Here is a 14,841-nt window from a genome sequence, read left to right on the forward strand (position 1 = left end):
TGTTCTTTTAACTTTTGGCTGCATCTCCTGCCAGTCACTGGTGAATTTCTAGCTGTAGTCTCTCTTATATACAGTGGTATCAATGATTCCAGCTTTGGGCCAGACAGTTTTGTGGAGAAGTAAGGTGCAGCTGGATTGAAAAGGTGGATAAAAACAAGGAATGCTGTACATTTTAGGCTTTGTATTGAGTGCCTAGCAGGATGTATAGTTTTGAAATATAAACAGTTTGTGTTCACAGCTGATTCATACTATATAAATGTTTTCAGTCTAAGGACCATAGATTAGTTGAGGATCTACCAAGCTATGTTTGAATGCGGAGATAAAAATCAGAAAATGCTAACTGGACTACATACACCAGCATGCATAGGGATACTTTGGTCCCCCCCCTCTCTAAAACGAAGCAGTAAGGATTTTATTTTGAAACTGTATATTCTAGTTAGCTTGATCAGTTTGCGCAGTTGAAAAACAGCGAGCAAAAGCACTTTACAGAAATTATTACATTTATTTTTCAACGTCAAACAATCTAGTTTGCATCATAAATTTAAAAAATATACATTTTTTGTTTTACTACAAAAATTCTACATGGGGAAAAAAAACTACACAAAGTTTTGTGCCTTTCTCCTATGATCTGTAACTTAATGCACATGTATTCAGAGATGATGCAGACGAAGACTGGAAAACTTAAATCATCACACTAAAAATTGCACTTATTTCTCTTATGAAATCTCAAGTAGTTTACCGTCTATGTTGTAAGTGTATTCTCAATAAATTAGAAATGAAACCTTCTGTGGTTTGTTAGGCAATTTTGAGAGTGTTTTTTTTTCTTAGCAAAAACTGAGACTCCGATTTACCCCTGATTGAGGGGTTTTTATTTTGACAGTCAAAACAGGAAGTGCTTATATTAAATCACAAAAACACTTTTCGTGCACTTTTGAACTTAAGTATGGGTACGTGGTAGGTATTACTGTAGTTAGAGAGCAACTTAGAAAACCTGGTAGGCATCAAACAGACAAGCCGGACACAAACTATGCTCCCTCGGAGGCAGGAGTACGGCATGAAGAGGAGCGGAGGAGCGCGGAGCGGTTCGGTTATAAACTTCAGGTCAGCGATGAAGTTGAGCTCTGGCCGCCGCAGCTCCGCCGTGCTGCCGTCGCTGTTAACCTTCTTGGTCATCGTAGCATCCGGAGGCCTGCTGCTCATGATAGAGAAGGGAATGCTAAACGGCATGGAGACGCCTTCACCCCGCAGTAACGGCAGGCGACTAGACTTCCACCGGGGGCAGGCGGGGGGACGCAGCCCAGACGCGGCGGACCTGGAGTCCCAGGTAGAGGAATGTAACCCCACATGAAGATTTAGCTTAGATTTAGTCTGAATATTTCAGCATTTCGTAATAGTTGCTGATCGGTGATAAGCCGGAGGCTTAAGAGCCTTAGAGCAGTTTCCTCAGTGAAATGGTTGAAAGGTAGATTTTTGGTTGGTTTCCGTGAACGCTCGATTTAAACACCATCTTTGAATCCCTGCAGCCAACTTTGACATCATGGTACCCCTGATCAAATGTAGTTTCACTCCACATTCATGGGCGTAACTTTGTGCTGAACATTGGTGGTGGGGGGTGTAATCATCTGGGTAAATTCCCAAATGATTAAACATGCAACTATTTTGCTGGTAATAACTGAAATGAGTAAACAAAATCAACAGCCTATTTATTAATAACTGTATTGGGGGGGGAATCATAACCCTCCTGGAAATTATGCCCCTGTCCACATTACTGCAGTAAATAATATTTAAAGATCTTTAGTGAACTAAAACTAAACTAAAATTAGAAATAAAAGGAGTTGGTGAGTGGCTGTGAATAATACACGACCACCCCTCGGTAACACTTACTGGACATGCTCTGAACACGTTTCAGCTCCCCTCTAACAGGGACAGATGCACAAAGTGTTTACCACCTTAATACCAGCATTCACGTTAACTTTAAAGCTCCTTACTGTCATATTACATTGTGAATTACTGAGATTTTCCCGTTAAGTGTAATATTCTACATTTCTGAGACATTTCCTTCCGAGATGTTTTTCCATACTTTTATCTGCTTTAACACATTTCCAACTTTTGGGATAAATAATTTAACTCAAACCAGAAATCATTTTAAGCACTCAAAAGTGAACTGAAATGGAAAAATACACAGGAAACGACCATGTCATTATCTGCCTCATGAGATTTTGGTGCAGATATTTACTGACACTCAGGAAGTCCACACAACTGAGTCAAATGCCTTGAAAAAGCACTGTTTATATTCTTAAATTCAATGTCCATATTATTTTAAAGAAACTAAAACTGGAAACTTAATGGGACTTCAAATTAAAAATTGTAATTAAATAAAGTAAAAATCAACTATAATAACAACTTAGTAAATTCACCAGTCACATCCACCTATAAAAAGTTTAAAGTGGCCAGAGTCTGTAACGAAAGATTAAATCGTGACATTTTTCTGCAAAACATCTACCCAGTAAAAAGTGTTGCACTTTCACACCACTGGAGGCCTCTTAAAGGGGATTCACACCATATACGAGGCTTTATTTGCAATTATACAGTTGCTGAAATGCTTTGGAAACCCACAAATACTGACATGTAACCACAAATGGGAGGAGGAGACATACAAGAAACAGCCAGAGTCAAATATCTATATAAAAAGATTTAAATGGTCCAGCTGTCCTCAAACAGCACCATTAAGGTTTCCCTGTTTATATTGATTGGTAGAATCACAAGTGAAATCCAGTCTATCAGCTAATAGACACGGTCAAAATTTCTTCAGGCTGGCTCGGCAAAGTATTTTCTACTTGTGCAAACATGTATTTGCCATACCCAACTTCAGGTTTATTGCGAACACAATACGAGGAAAACAGAAGGACTGAGATATCCTGAACCTCAGTGACAAATGTTTCAGTATTTTTTTTTTATTTGATGCTTGTTCAATTAAATTCAGTTTTATTTATAGAGAGCCAAATCACAACAATTGCCTCAAGGCTCTTTGTAATGTTAGGCAAAGACCAGACAATAATACAGAGAAAACGAGATCAGATGATACTCTATGAGCAAGCGCTTGGCAACAGTGGGAAGGAAAAACTGCCTTTTAACAGGAAGAAGCTTGCCAAGACCGGCTGTGGCCATGGCAGATGTGAGGGAAGGGAGATAGGACTAAAGACTCACAGTGGAAGAGAGCCAGAGACAAATAATAAGTAATGATTAAATGCAAAGTGGTATATGAACACAGGGAGTGTTCTTACTGTGTAAAATTAATGGAACACAGCTTGAAGTCACTGATTTCTGTTCACTTTTAGATCCTCCAGGAGATCCGTAACCGGACCATCAAAACCATGTGCAGTCACAAGAACATGCCCCACAGTGTGTGGTCACTGAGCCTCCTACAGAGGAAGACGCTGCTGCAGCATGTCCTCGTGAACGACGAGCACCGCTTCCTCTACTGCTACGTCCCCAAAGTGGCCTGCTCCAACTGGAAGAGGGTTCTGAAGGTCCTGAGCGGAGCCCTGGAAAACGTGGACGTCAACATCAAGATGGACCACCGCAGCGACCTGGTCTTCTTGTCCTCTCTGAAGCCCGAAGAGATCCGCTACCGCCTCAAGCATTACTTCAAGTTCATGTTTGTGCGAGAGCCCATGGAGCGCCTGCTTTCCGCATACAGGAACAAGTTTGGCGAGATAGAGTCCTACCAGAAAAAGTACGGCGTGGAGATCATAAAGCGTTACAGAAAAGGCCGCACTAAGGATGCAGCTATAACAGGAGACGACGTGACTTTTGCAGAGTTTGTTCGTTACTTGTTAGACGAGGACGTGGAGCGCATGAATGAGCACTGGATGCCCATATATAACTTATGCCAACCTTGTGCTGTTTCTTATGATTTCATCGGGTCCTACGAGCACCTGGAAAGCGACGCGGAGTTTGTGCTCCAGCATGTTGGAGCGCCTCCTCATGTTCACTTTCCAGAAAGGCAAACGTGGTACAAGCCGGTCACCACGGAAACAATACACTATTATTTATGCAGCTTACCACAGAAGCTACTGAGAGAACTCCTGCCCAAGTACATTTTAGACTTTTCTCTATTCACATACCCTCTCCCCAACACAACCGCTGCACACTGTCGGCATTAAATGAGCAATGCTTTAAAGTTGTATTTTTTTTTTTTTATAGAAAACCGTTTGTACTATTTTTAAGGAACAAATTGTATTTTCAGAGCTGTTACACAGGTTTACTTGATGTCCGCGTGCCTTTTAAAAGTGCTGATTATTGGACGAGAAAGACCTGACTTCAGAACCACTAAAGCTTGAAATCAAATTCAAAAGAAAAGGTCAACCAAACCATACGTTATGTCAGCTGTTACAGTAATTATATCTGCTCAGTATACAACAATGGAAATATTAATATGGTTGCAAGACCAAACTCTGTTTTTATTTGTTGCTTTATACACTGTAGACCTTAGAAAAAAATTGTTCAGTGGTTTTAGTGGGCATTCAGTGGTTTAGCAGGCTAAAACACGCACCATGTGCTGGGATGGTCAAGGGTTTCATATCAAGCTTATTTAATGCTCAATCGCAGCCTCTCGTTGCCAGCTCCTCTCCCTCTTTGATGTAACTGAGATTATTTACCATGTAATAAAACTGAAGTTTACCTTTTCTGATGTTCGTTTGCAGTTTTTAATTACTTTATTTATGAATAATTTAAGCATAATATACATAATACAAAAAAAACCTCACACAAAATGAACACTTGCTACATGTGGTTAAAGATGGTGGGAATCACATTCATTTTTTTGGGACTTCTTTATGAAGCTTTTGTTTTTAAATCAATAGAAAATACTTAATCTACAGTGCAAGTAACACATTCAAAAAACATTGTTAGAAATGTTAGAAAAATCTTCACCTTTAGTACAAACGTTATTTAAACAGCCCTGGTTGCCCTTTTGTTGAACGGAACAATAAAGTTTCTATGAGGTACTCCACAGGTTAAACTGTGGTTTACAGAGGCCTTCATTTTTTATGTCCAAAGTCAAGACATCACTCACAAGCTTCTAGTGGGTTCTGACTCACTTGTCAGTGCCTTCATTTAATCTTTGTTCCAATCAATCCTTGAAGCTCACACTCCTAAAAACAGAAGGGAGGAAGAGAGGTTTTAAACACATGATAATAGTCATAATAATGGCAATAAATCAAGCCTCAACATTTTCAGCCTCAACTTAAGATCATATTGGTTTTAAATGTCTTTCACCTTATTTCCCAAACTGTTATGTTTATGGCTTACTTGTCTGCTGATTTATCAGTGGAGTGATCAAGAGATCGGAGGATGGAGCGTTCTGGTGAGATGTGGTGAGAGCTGCTGGAGACGCTGAGGGATGATGAGGTTTGCAGGGTTGAGAACGACAGACCCTGTCTGCGCATTTCCTGAACTGCCCTTTCACTGAGGTGAGAGAGAGAAAGGAGGCAACAAAACAGCATCAGAATATTTGTATCTGCGGTCACGTCCTTGTAGCTACAAAGTTGATCTGACCTGATGGGGTGATGACAAAACCCCATCAGTCTTCTACGGCTGAGGGGTAAAAATGAAGAGTGAGGTTGTTTTGGAGAATTAAATGTCAGAAATCGTTTCATCCAACTTCAAATGTATTTGGCCAGTTTTTTACAGCTAAAATTAAAAACCCAATGTAATTACTCTTTTTTTTTTTTTTTTAGTGGAATGATATTTAAGACTGCTGTTACATCAGCTGTATTTACTCGTGTTATGAAGCTGCAGTAGCTGAGTGATATGATGGAATATTGCATCAATCCTGACAGATGTGGTGCACTCAGGGTGAAATTTTGATAACCAAACATTTCTGGTTCAGAGTTAACATTAGGTGATTACCCAAAAAATTAATAATGACATTTTTCCAATGCAACACACTGATATCACCTGCTCTGTATTAGTAAGTGGTTTCATGGGATGGATAGAGTTGCAAAAATACTTTTTTTTGGCACTTTTGAGATTTTCGGTCTCATGTAATGAAAATATTGATTTCTTTTTGATTAATCTAGAAACAATTGCTATCAGATTCATCAATAACGCCCACAGATAGACTGATAGGTTACTTTATTAATCCCCAAAGAGAAACTGCTGTTATAAGCATCACTGTAAAGACAAACAGTCGTGTAGCTCACCGCTCAAAGCGCTCAGTGGTCAGCTGCCTTTTCAGAACGTCAATCTCTGTCTGCAATTGAGAGACTTTGCCGCGAAGCTGGGACACCTCCCTGGCATGCTCTGCACTTTACACAGACACACAAGTTACCAACTTTTTCTTTAGGAAGGAGATTTCTTTTAACAAGTAGAGTGAACGGGATTTATTTACGTTTTGCTGTCAGCCAAGGTGAGCCTGTCTCGTAGCACTTTCAGCTCTGACTCTCGTTCGCTGGCTGTCAGATGTGTTTGAAACTCCTTTTGCCGATTTGTGGAGAGCAGTGTCTCGAGGTTACGCACAGTCAGCCGCTCGCTGGCTAACTGCTTCTTGAGAATCTCCGCCTCTGACCGGACATCCTCCAGTTCTCCTGTAACCTAAAAACAAAAAGCAAATATCATAATTAAGTTTGAAGGAAAACAGGATGTGAACAGTTTCCTGCCAAGACCAGAAAAAACACTGTAATAAATAAGCCGGCACCACAGCAAGCCTCACCCGCTCGAGGTCCATGCTCCTGGAGGTGAGCTGACGTGCAGTGAGCTCCTTGCTCGAGTCTAGTTTGACACATAGCTCCCTAACTGAAGCCAGATCTGCGAGGAGAGCAGCCTTCTCTTCCTGTGCTTTGTGTAGCTCTTCCTCTAATCGGGACATCCCACGAACCAACGAGGAAACTTGCGCCTCGTAAGCCTGGATCGCCTGCATGTGCTTGGATAAACAGAAAAGTGAAAAAGGGTGCATTTCAGACACATTTGTTTAAAGACTGAAATTAACATTCATTTAACTTGTTTACCTAGAATAGCAGCTAGAAATGTCTCTGTAATCTTTTTCCAGTGCCACATCTCACCTGTTGGATTTCCTTTTCCTGTTGGCCGACTGCATCTCGGAGGTGTCTGCGTTCTGTGTCTGAAGAGAGCAGCTCCAGGCGGATGGAGTTGCTGAGGCCTTCAGCCTGCTGTAACTTTTGGTTCCGCTCCTCCATCTCCATGTGGGACAACCTGAACCGCTCCAACAAATCCCTGTTCTCTTGTTCCTGTGGGTCAACAGAGCTGTCAGAAGAAGGCTTCTACAAGGGCTTCCAGGTAATTATAATATGTGTAAAGTCGCAAACATAAAATACAGGAGCAAAGGGATATGTTCTTGCCTTTGTGGCAATCAGCTTCTCTACTCTGGCCACTTCAGAAATGTAAGAATGGAGCCTCAACTTGAGCTCATCCTTCTCATGTAAAGACTCTTCCATTTCTGCATGTACAGCCTGGACAAAAAAGATGCAAGTAGCTAGTGTCACTTCTATTATTTTGGTACATGACACAGAAGACTCAACATTGATTACAGTAATTGTGATTTTTTTTATTTACTTGGTTCTCCCTGGTCATTGTGGCTAGGTCATCTTGCAGTCTCCTGTTCTCTCGGACTGTAATTTCCTTCTCTCTCCTGAGTCCAGCCAGCTCCTCCTGAGACGCATCCAGCTGTCTCCTGAGGCTGTTCAACTCCCTCTCACGACTGTTTAACGCTCCTTGAAGCTGACTGAAAGAATTTAAAATATTGGTTCATAAAAAGAAAAACTTTATTTCTTACGTTGGGTTTTTATCCTAATATTTACTTAAATAAAACCGACATTGAACCCCAAGAACACAGTACTCACGCTAACGAGCTGTCCATGTTTGTGACTGTGAGTCTCACGTCTTCAAGGGTCTTTTCCTGTGTAAATATCAAGAGTTTACCTCATTAATTTTTTAAATAACATGTTTTAGATGCAAATGCAAAGTGCATTTTAATAGAAAACCCATGTGTATTTAGTTACTGTATTTATTCCTTCCTCATGTGATTCCAGTGTATGAGTACAACTCATCATCCAAAGCCTTCTTTTTGTACAAATCCATGGTTTGTTTCTTGAGCCACAGATTAGTTCATATAATATGTTCTTTGCAAACAATAGCTAGAGTGGACACATCTCTCCATTAGTTATGTAAAAGCTTTCAGTTATAAACCGGTTCTTGTGTGACACACTCAATGTTTCGATCATGGATTCAGTCTCAGCTTCAGACCCACTACTCCCATAATAAATCCATTAAGTTTATCCGGAGGCACAAAGAAGACAGAGCTATTTAGTTAGATCCACTCTTCTTTTGACCCAAAAGACTGGGCCACAAAACACTGAACTGGTGTACGCGTACTAGGCACAGTTGATTCACACAGCGTCCAAGCACAATTCCCCATCCAGGTCCAAGTACGCTTGTGTTTCTCTCAGCATCTCAACTCCTCTCTCGTAGTTGCTCTCAATTGCACACATGGTTTTGAAAAGTGCTCTTGTAGAGCACAAAGAGGCTCATGATTTTATTTGAAATATTTTTCTTTTGGAAGTGGTTATGGAAGTGGTTGTCTTACATGCCTCAAAGAGTTAATTATTTGACAGCAATTTTCACAGAGACAGCTGGCGTAGTATCCAGCGATCACACCCGTCACATGAACTGGACATTAGGGGTCAGATGTGAGATTTGACCTTTAAGATTTCACATATGGACATGAAATTCGATCCTTTCATAAAAGTTTGTAATCTTGAACCTTAAATAAATAAATAAATAAATAAAATAAAAAATACTACCTTGTTGGATAGTTCCTCTTGAAGAGCAACCAGTTTCTCAGTCTTTTGATCCACCTCATCCTGCAGAGCATCTTTTTCTTTATCCAGGGCAGAGATTGACTTGTGAAGAACAGCTACTTCCCCTTTGTGCTTGGAACTCTGCTGACTCAGCTCCCCTGGAAGGCAAACTAAAATTCAGCAAACAGGAAACAGAGCCTTACGGAAAAAGAAAAAAGCGTAATGACTGTTTCAACATATTCACCTATTCTCTCCTCAAGTTTTTCTATCTGCACATGGGAAGCATGCAGCTCATTCATCTTCACAGATAGCCTGTGCTGAGTATCAGACAGTGACTTCTCCATCTGCTCCTGTAGCAGCCTACAGACAGGCAGGGAAAATCCCATCAGCTCTCCAACAACTGGTGACAAGTATAACAATCCCTTAGTGCAGCATCAAGAATGATGACGTTTCAGATGAGGAAGTCTAAAGAAACCAATATGTTCTATTTTTGAGCTTAATACATTTTGGGTACTTTTTGTATTTGGTGTGATTAAAAATAAACAAAAAACAAAAACGTTGCTACTCCGTCCTATAAAAATCATAAATCAAGGTCATATCTTTGTGCACGAGGACAGCTTCCAACACAGCTCCCAGAAGTTCTGTTCGGACCACTCACAGAAAACCATCTGCAGAGACTTGCACACAGAGCAAACATAAACTTGAACTAGAAGTTTAATGCTAAGAATCATCACTGATGATGAAAGCTGTGTATCTGGCTATGATCCAGTCAGTGACTAATGAGCAGTTTTCTTTAGAAAACCCAGCAATATCCAACCCCAGTGGTCAGGAGTGCCACCAAGAGAATACTGTTTAAAGACATTAGATATTCACAGGGTTAGACACAGATTTACACACAATTGTATCCTCCAGGGTCAAATTTAAATAGGGTAACTTTTTGTTTTGTGAAGTGTCGAGAAACTGTTCCACTGCACCACATATATAATGTGATAAATTTGTGATACAATATTATAAAGCATTTTACAGAACTGAACTATGGCACCATTAGTTGGTTACATTATAAAGATCCTCAAGTGGAAGTGAACACCGCTGATATAACCAGCAATTCAAACCTCAGAGCATTAGACTCAACCCTCTGCTGGGCGACCTCCTCTCCACTGTGGACCATAGCAGCAGACTGAACCTTCAGCTCCTCCTCTGCAGCCTCCTTGCTCTCCTTTAGCAGGGATACTTGTGATTGGAGATCCAGTCTCTCCCGTTCCAGCTGCACTCCAAAAATATACATGAACATTACATAATATCACAGTATAGTGAGAATTCAAGTGCTGGAAGGTTCAAATAACTAAACCTATTAAATGAAATATCCCAACTCACACTCTTTACAGCATTCTCCAGGTTAAGAATCTTCCTCTCTTCCCCTTGTCTGTCTGTTAGAGCTGAAGTCTGTGCAACCTGCAGATACATGTGCACAGCATGTGTCTGCAGAGCTGTAACGGCGCATCAGAATCACGTGCAGATTTAAAGGCTGTATTCTTGCACTGACCTTTAACCTCTCCATCAGTGTGTCTCTTTCAGTCGTCATCTGCTCGAGCTTTGCTTCTGCTCGTTTGATCTCCTCCTGTAGTTTCACAACATTACTCGACGTATCTACTCTGCGGGTAAGCTTCAGCTCATCCTGAGTCTGAATGAAACAGAATCATATCATGTAAAAACAAAAAGATTTATTCAAATGTGTTATTGGTGCAAATGTAAAGCATCTAAAACTTACTTGTTTAAAGAGGGTTTTGAAATGATCCCTCTCATTGCTCAGGGCCTTTATATTATTTTGAATGTCCTCCATGTGCTTCTCAAAATCCAAGAGAGCAACCTTCAGCTCATCTCTTTCCTGAATTACACGAAGCAGCTCCGCTTCTGCAGCACCTCCCTGAAAATTTGAAGTCATTGTTCTTTAGTATCAGTTTAACATGAAACTACCTCAATTAGAAATTTGCTAGTTTCTTTTTTATTGACTCTTACCCTGACTACTTTGGACCCAGGACTCCTGCCCCTGCTTGGGCTACGGCTAGGGCTTATGTCAACACCGCCAGCTCCTCTGGCTCTTTTGTAACGCTCAGATTCTTTGCGATAGTAATCCCTCTCCTCCTCTAGACTCTTGACAAATGCATCGAGACGAGACGGAGAGCGTTCCCTTCCACAAACGCCATATTTAGTACGCATGGCCTCCAACTCCAGCACCAGCTCTTTGTCTAGGATATAACATCAAGTGCGTATATAAACACTGCAATGCATATATAGCTGCTGAGGTATTTCCACTGCTGCTCACCAGCTGCCATCATTTTCTCTACTTTGTCCTGAAGCCTGTTTTTCTCATCCTCCAAGAAATTCACGAGTCCCTCCATCTTCTCATTCTGCTCTTTGAGCTCCACCAGCTGATCTCTCAGACGATCTTTTTCAAAGTCACTTTCAGATTGCTCCTGAAGTAAATAAGTAATAGAAGTTTAAGCAAAAGGTATATTATACTGTAAAGTAGGAAATCTAGAGTTAGAACAGTGTATACTACTACTTACCCTTCTTGTCTTTGTGATAATAGCCTCCAGATCTTCGATCATTTTCTGCTGCCTTTGAATTTCTTTCTGTTGAGAAAACAGTTTGAAGTCCATTCTTAATGGATGAATTACACTGAATGCTTTTAAGCCAAGAACTCCAGGATCATCACATTGCTTACTTTAGTTTCTTGTAGCTCCATGTCAGCAGTTTCCAGCACGCGCTCTTTGTCCATCTCCATTCGCTTTGCGAGGTCGTCGATGTGCGTCAGCTCTTCACACAGTTCCAGGTTCTTTAAAGACAGATTGGCTACTTCGGTGGAGGCGTCCTTTTTTTTCTGCTGCAGTCCGTCTATTTTCTGCTCCAGCGTCCTGTTGGTCTCCTGTAAGTAATCAATCTGCACACAAACATATCAAGAGATTGTACTAAACTACCAGCAACCATTCAAACCAAATTTCTTTACTCCACTTTTATGCTGTGACTGTAGAGCTTGCCTGCAGGTTAAGATGGGCGATTAGTTTTTCGTTGCTGATGTTCTGAGCCTCAAGAGAAATTATGTCATGAGGTCGGCCGCCATGAAGTGCGCCATTCAGGCGGTCAATCTCTTTGTCCCTCTCCTCCACCTAACAGAAGTGCGTTTTAAAAAATAGAGCTGATTACCTCTATGACAACTTAAAATATTCACAACGTAACAAGCACCCACTTAACGTACCTGAGTATTTAAATGTTTTGCAACTTCTTGAGCATTTCCAAGGTCTAGTTTCAATTTGACAACACCTTCCTGCAACTCCTGAATTCTACACAAAAATTGGAGTGAGTCAGACAGAATAAATGCAGATACAAACATTAATAATCAACAATTTAATTAAGCAACTACAACAACTTTCAGTCACAAAAGAAAACAAACCTTCCATCTGCCAGCTGCAGTAGATCAGCTATGTACGGATCATCAGGTTGCTGCACAGGATAAGCTGATGTTGAAGACGGAGGTACTAGCTCGTCAATCTGCATTCTCTGCCGTCTGAAAGGAATACTGCGTTTTTTTCCACCTGTTAAAAGCACGAGAGGGGTCAAGATTAAATATACCTAGATGGAATATCATTTTAAGTCCACTATCTAAGAGTTTAGGCCTTACCCCTCCCCTGTCAGTACCTGGTGTCTGAACAACAGCTTGCAGGTTCTTCTCCTGAAGCTGCTGAATGCGTTCAGATTTAGCCTTGCTATCCTTCTCCAGGCAGCGAACCTTGTGCACATACTGATTATTTAAAAACTTCAGATCAGTCGTCTCATGGTCCAGTTTTCTGATGTTGGTTTTGAGCTCTGGAGCCAGACAGGAAAAAAAATGTTGTCTGTTGTGTATGCAGGTGATGAATATGAGGAAAATGATTCAAACTGTGCTGAAGAGCCAGTGCTTGCTTATTATAACGCAGTTATTACCACTAATGACACGCTCTTTCTCGTCCTTCAATTTTAGAAGCTTAAGGTGTAGCTCATTGTTTTCCCTGACCAACCGGGCATTCTCTGTCCTGTATGGCTCCAGAAGAGAGTCTACGTTTCGGTTTTCTTTGTCAGACTTCCCTGCTGACAGTTTGGCATTGCGCAGGCTTTCAGTTGTGTGGACCAAGTCACTGTAACACAAAGAAAGACATGGCTGAACTACACTGGACCACATGGTGATATTAAGAGAATGAGGGTACATGGTTCAGAGGTTTCACACCTGAAGAGTTTCTCCACAAGTGGCAGTGACTCGATTCCCAGCGGTTGCCGGTAGCCCAGCTGGTCCAGACGTTTTCGCAAATTAACAAACTTCCTTTCTGCATTGCTGGTCATGGTTGGGAGCCGATATTGACCTTGGTGACTGCTATCAGCCTAATCGCAAATAAGATGACGTTAAAAGGATGTCAGTATTGTCTCACATCTGTTTGTTGCTGTTCTAAAAATGAATGTAAATTTCAGGGGATATGCAGGGGACACAGGCCCCAAAAGATTTAAAACACGTTTGCCCCTCCAATAGGTTTAATGTTACTCATCAAAGAAACATTCTCATAGAATGGGTCATGTTTATTCCCAAAATGTGTTTAGGAACTTCAAGTTCCAGACACTTTTGTGCTTCAAAACGGGCCCTTCAGGATGATTACATATGCAAGCACAATTGATCTGCATGGAACTTACATTACCTACCTATGAAAAAAAAAATACATAAGTTAATATTTTAGAATTTTTCTGCTAAACATAAAAATACAATCACTGTCTTCTAGTTTGCCAGCTACTTTGGAGGTAACATTATTGCGTTAAACAATAAGTAACTTAACCTAATGCATTTTTTTGAATGTGCCAGATGATTTTAACATGACCAGACATTTTGCTGTAACACATCTGAGTTAAGACAGGTTTATTTATCACTGATCACATTTAACCAGGTTTCCTCTCCAAATAAAGTATCAAATCAAGTTAGACCACTCCAACTTTGACATTTAGCCTGTGGCAAGAACAGCCAAGAAAACAAATTCATAAGATATTTACTAAAATGTTTATTATTCATAATTGACTGTGTTGAGTTTATAGAATGGCTAAAAGAAGTTAGCAAGTCTTTTTAATGTTTGCTAACGTTAAGCAGCAAGTTTAACATTAAGCATGTTAGCTCATCAGAGACATTAGCCTTATGCGTTTATTAACACTGAGGTAACTTTTTGTTGTCGTTTTGTCGCCTGCAGTAGCCTGTTAGTTAGCAAAGCTTGACGACTAACGAGCTAGCGTTAAATCCCAGAACGATCACAGCTTGTCTTACCCTGGAAGTGCTTTCCTAGCGGCTAACGTTAGCCCGTCCAGCGTAATTCTACATCACCGACAGTATGTTTCCATTTCCTTTGACCAATGACTTGCACGAGCCACATTATAACGTATCATATATGTTTTCTGGTAGTGTTAGACAATCTTCAATTCTGAGTTGACACGTTTCCGCGGTAAAGTGGTTTGAAAAGAGCGCCGATGGTCTCCGGTTTGGATTCGTCACCATGGAAGTAAGAGTCTAGGGGAAGTATTTGGAGCTGCGTGTTTTGTGCACCGGTGCTGCCCGTTCTGAAAGCGGACGGGTGGTGTCGACAAAGTTATTTAGCCCAAACAGTAAATATTAACGCAAGGGCGTTTCCAGATATTTTCGATCGGGGAAGGGGGGACTAATATCAAGCAGGGGAGGACCCAACAGGAAATCAGAACATCTGAAGAGAAAAACTGGAAAACCATTGAAAAAAACAGTCACAGACCGTCGGGCACAAACGTTTAATAGGCCCAGCCGACCTTTTTGTTTTTTCTGTAATTTCCTTCTTTTAGTTATATTTATCCTGGACTTTCACAGAGGTTTACAAAACACACAGCTTGCATCTTTTTCTGATAAAACTGAGAAACAACATTTCTGTGGTCCTGAGTATTATTTGCCACATTTATGTCAGGATCTTCAATTAAAAGTAAAATATCAGTT

General features: G+C 40.7%; 2 protein-coding genes across 4 annotated transcripts; one reads left to right on the plus strand and one right to left on the minus strand.

Moving 5' to 3' along the window:
• The first annotated feature begins 753 nt into the window (after positions 1 to 753).
• Positions 754 to 4,688, plus strand: chst14 (carbohydrate (N-acetylgalactosamine 4-0) sulfotransferase 14). The gene is made up of 2 exons (XM_026159832.1): positions 754 to 1,324; positions 3,339 to 4,688. Exons 1-2 carry the CDS (start codon positions 1,028 to 1,030, stop codon positions 4,164 to 4,166), a joined length of 1,125 nt encoding a protein of 374 aa, XP_026015617.1. The 5' UTR covers positions 754 to 1,027; the 3' UTR covers positions 4,167 to 4,688.
• Positions 4,689 to 4,695: 7 nt separating this feature from the next.
• cep135 (centrosomal protein 135) lies at positions 4,696 to 14,464 on the minus strand. Of its 3 annotated transcripts, none has more exons than XM_026159823.1 (26): positions 14,152 to 14,464; positions 13,081 to 13,232; positions 12,801 to 12,991; positions 12,516 to 12,683; positions 12,271 to 12,412; positions 12,076 to 12,160; positions 11,858 to 11,986; positions 11,545 to 11,760; positions 11,387 to 11,452; positions 11,143 to 11,293; positions 10,836 to 11,065; positions 10,588 to 10,743; positions 10,363 to 10,500; positions 10,194 to 10,271; positions 9,932 to 10,083; positions 9,064 to 9,179; positions 8,823 to 8,977; positions 7,863 to 7,918; positions 7,576 to 7,744; positions 7,362 to 7,472; positions 7,065 to 7,250; positions 6,716 to 6,916; positions 6,395 to 6,597; positions 6,207 to 6,311; positions 5,314 to 5,469; positions 4,696 to 5,156 (listed from the first exon to the last, which is right to left on the minus strand). In XM_026159823.1, exons 2-26 carry the CDS (start codon positions 13,191 to 13,193, stop codon positions 5,135 to 5,137), a joined length of 3,495 nt encoding a protein of 1,164 aa, XP_026015608.1. In that variant the 5' UTR covers positions 13,194 to 13,232; positions 14,152 to 14,464; the 3' UTR covers positions 4,696 to 5,134. The 3 variants fall into 3 exon arrangements, with proteins under 3 accessions (XP_026015608.1, XP_026015606.1, XP_026015609.1); XM_026159821.1 differs by having other exon boundaries at positions 6,716 to 6,925; positions 14,152 to 14,463; XM_026159824.1 differs by lacking the exon at positions 4,696 to 5,156 and having other exon boundaries at positions 5,310 to 5,469; positions 6,716 to 6,925.
• Between the last annotated feature and the right edge of the window lie 377 nt (positions 14,465 to 14,841).

This window comes from Astatotilapia calliptera, chromosome 23, assembly GCF_900246225.1.
Source record: "Astatotilapia calliptera chromosome 23, fAstCal1.2, whole genome shotgun sequence".
NCBI classification, from domain to species: domain Eukaryota; kingdom Metazoa; phylum Chordata; class Actinopteri; order Cichliformes; family Cichlidae; genus Astatotilapia; species Astatotilapia calliptera.

What these genes read in the sequence shown, in the direction of transcription:
- cep135 (XM_026159821.1), bottom strand. Translation starts at nt 13,193, where the DNA reads ATGACCAGCAATGCAGAAAGGAAGTTTGTTAATTTGCGAAAACGTCTG. An exon ending in AGAGAAAATGATGGCAGCTG is followed by an intron (nt 11,066 to 11,142) that starts GTGAGCAGCAGT and finishes GTTATATCCTAG; the next exon opens with ACAAAGAGCTGGTGCTGGAG. An exon ending in CACTGATGGAGAGGTTAAAG is followed by an intron (nt 10,272 to 10,362) that starts GTCAGTGCAAGA and finishes ATGTATCTGCAG; the next exon opens with GTTGCACAGACTTCAGCTCT.
- chst14 (XM_026159832.1), top strand. Translation starts at nt 1,028, where the DNA reads ATGCTCCCTCGGAGGCAGGAGTACGGCATGAAGAGGAGCGGAGGAGCG. An exon ending in CGGCGGACCTGGAGTCCCAG is followed by an intron (nt 1,325 to 3,338) that starts GTAGAGGAATGT and finishes GTTCACTTTTAG; the next exon opens with ATCCTCCAGGAGATCCGTAA.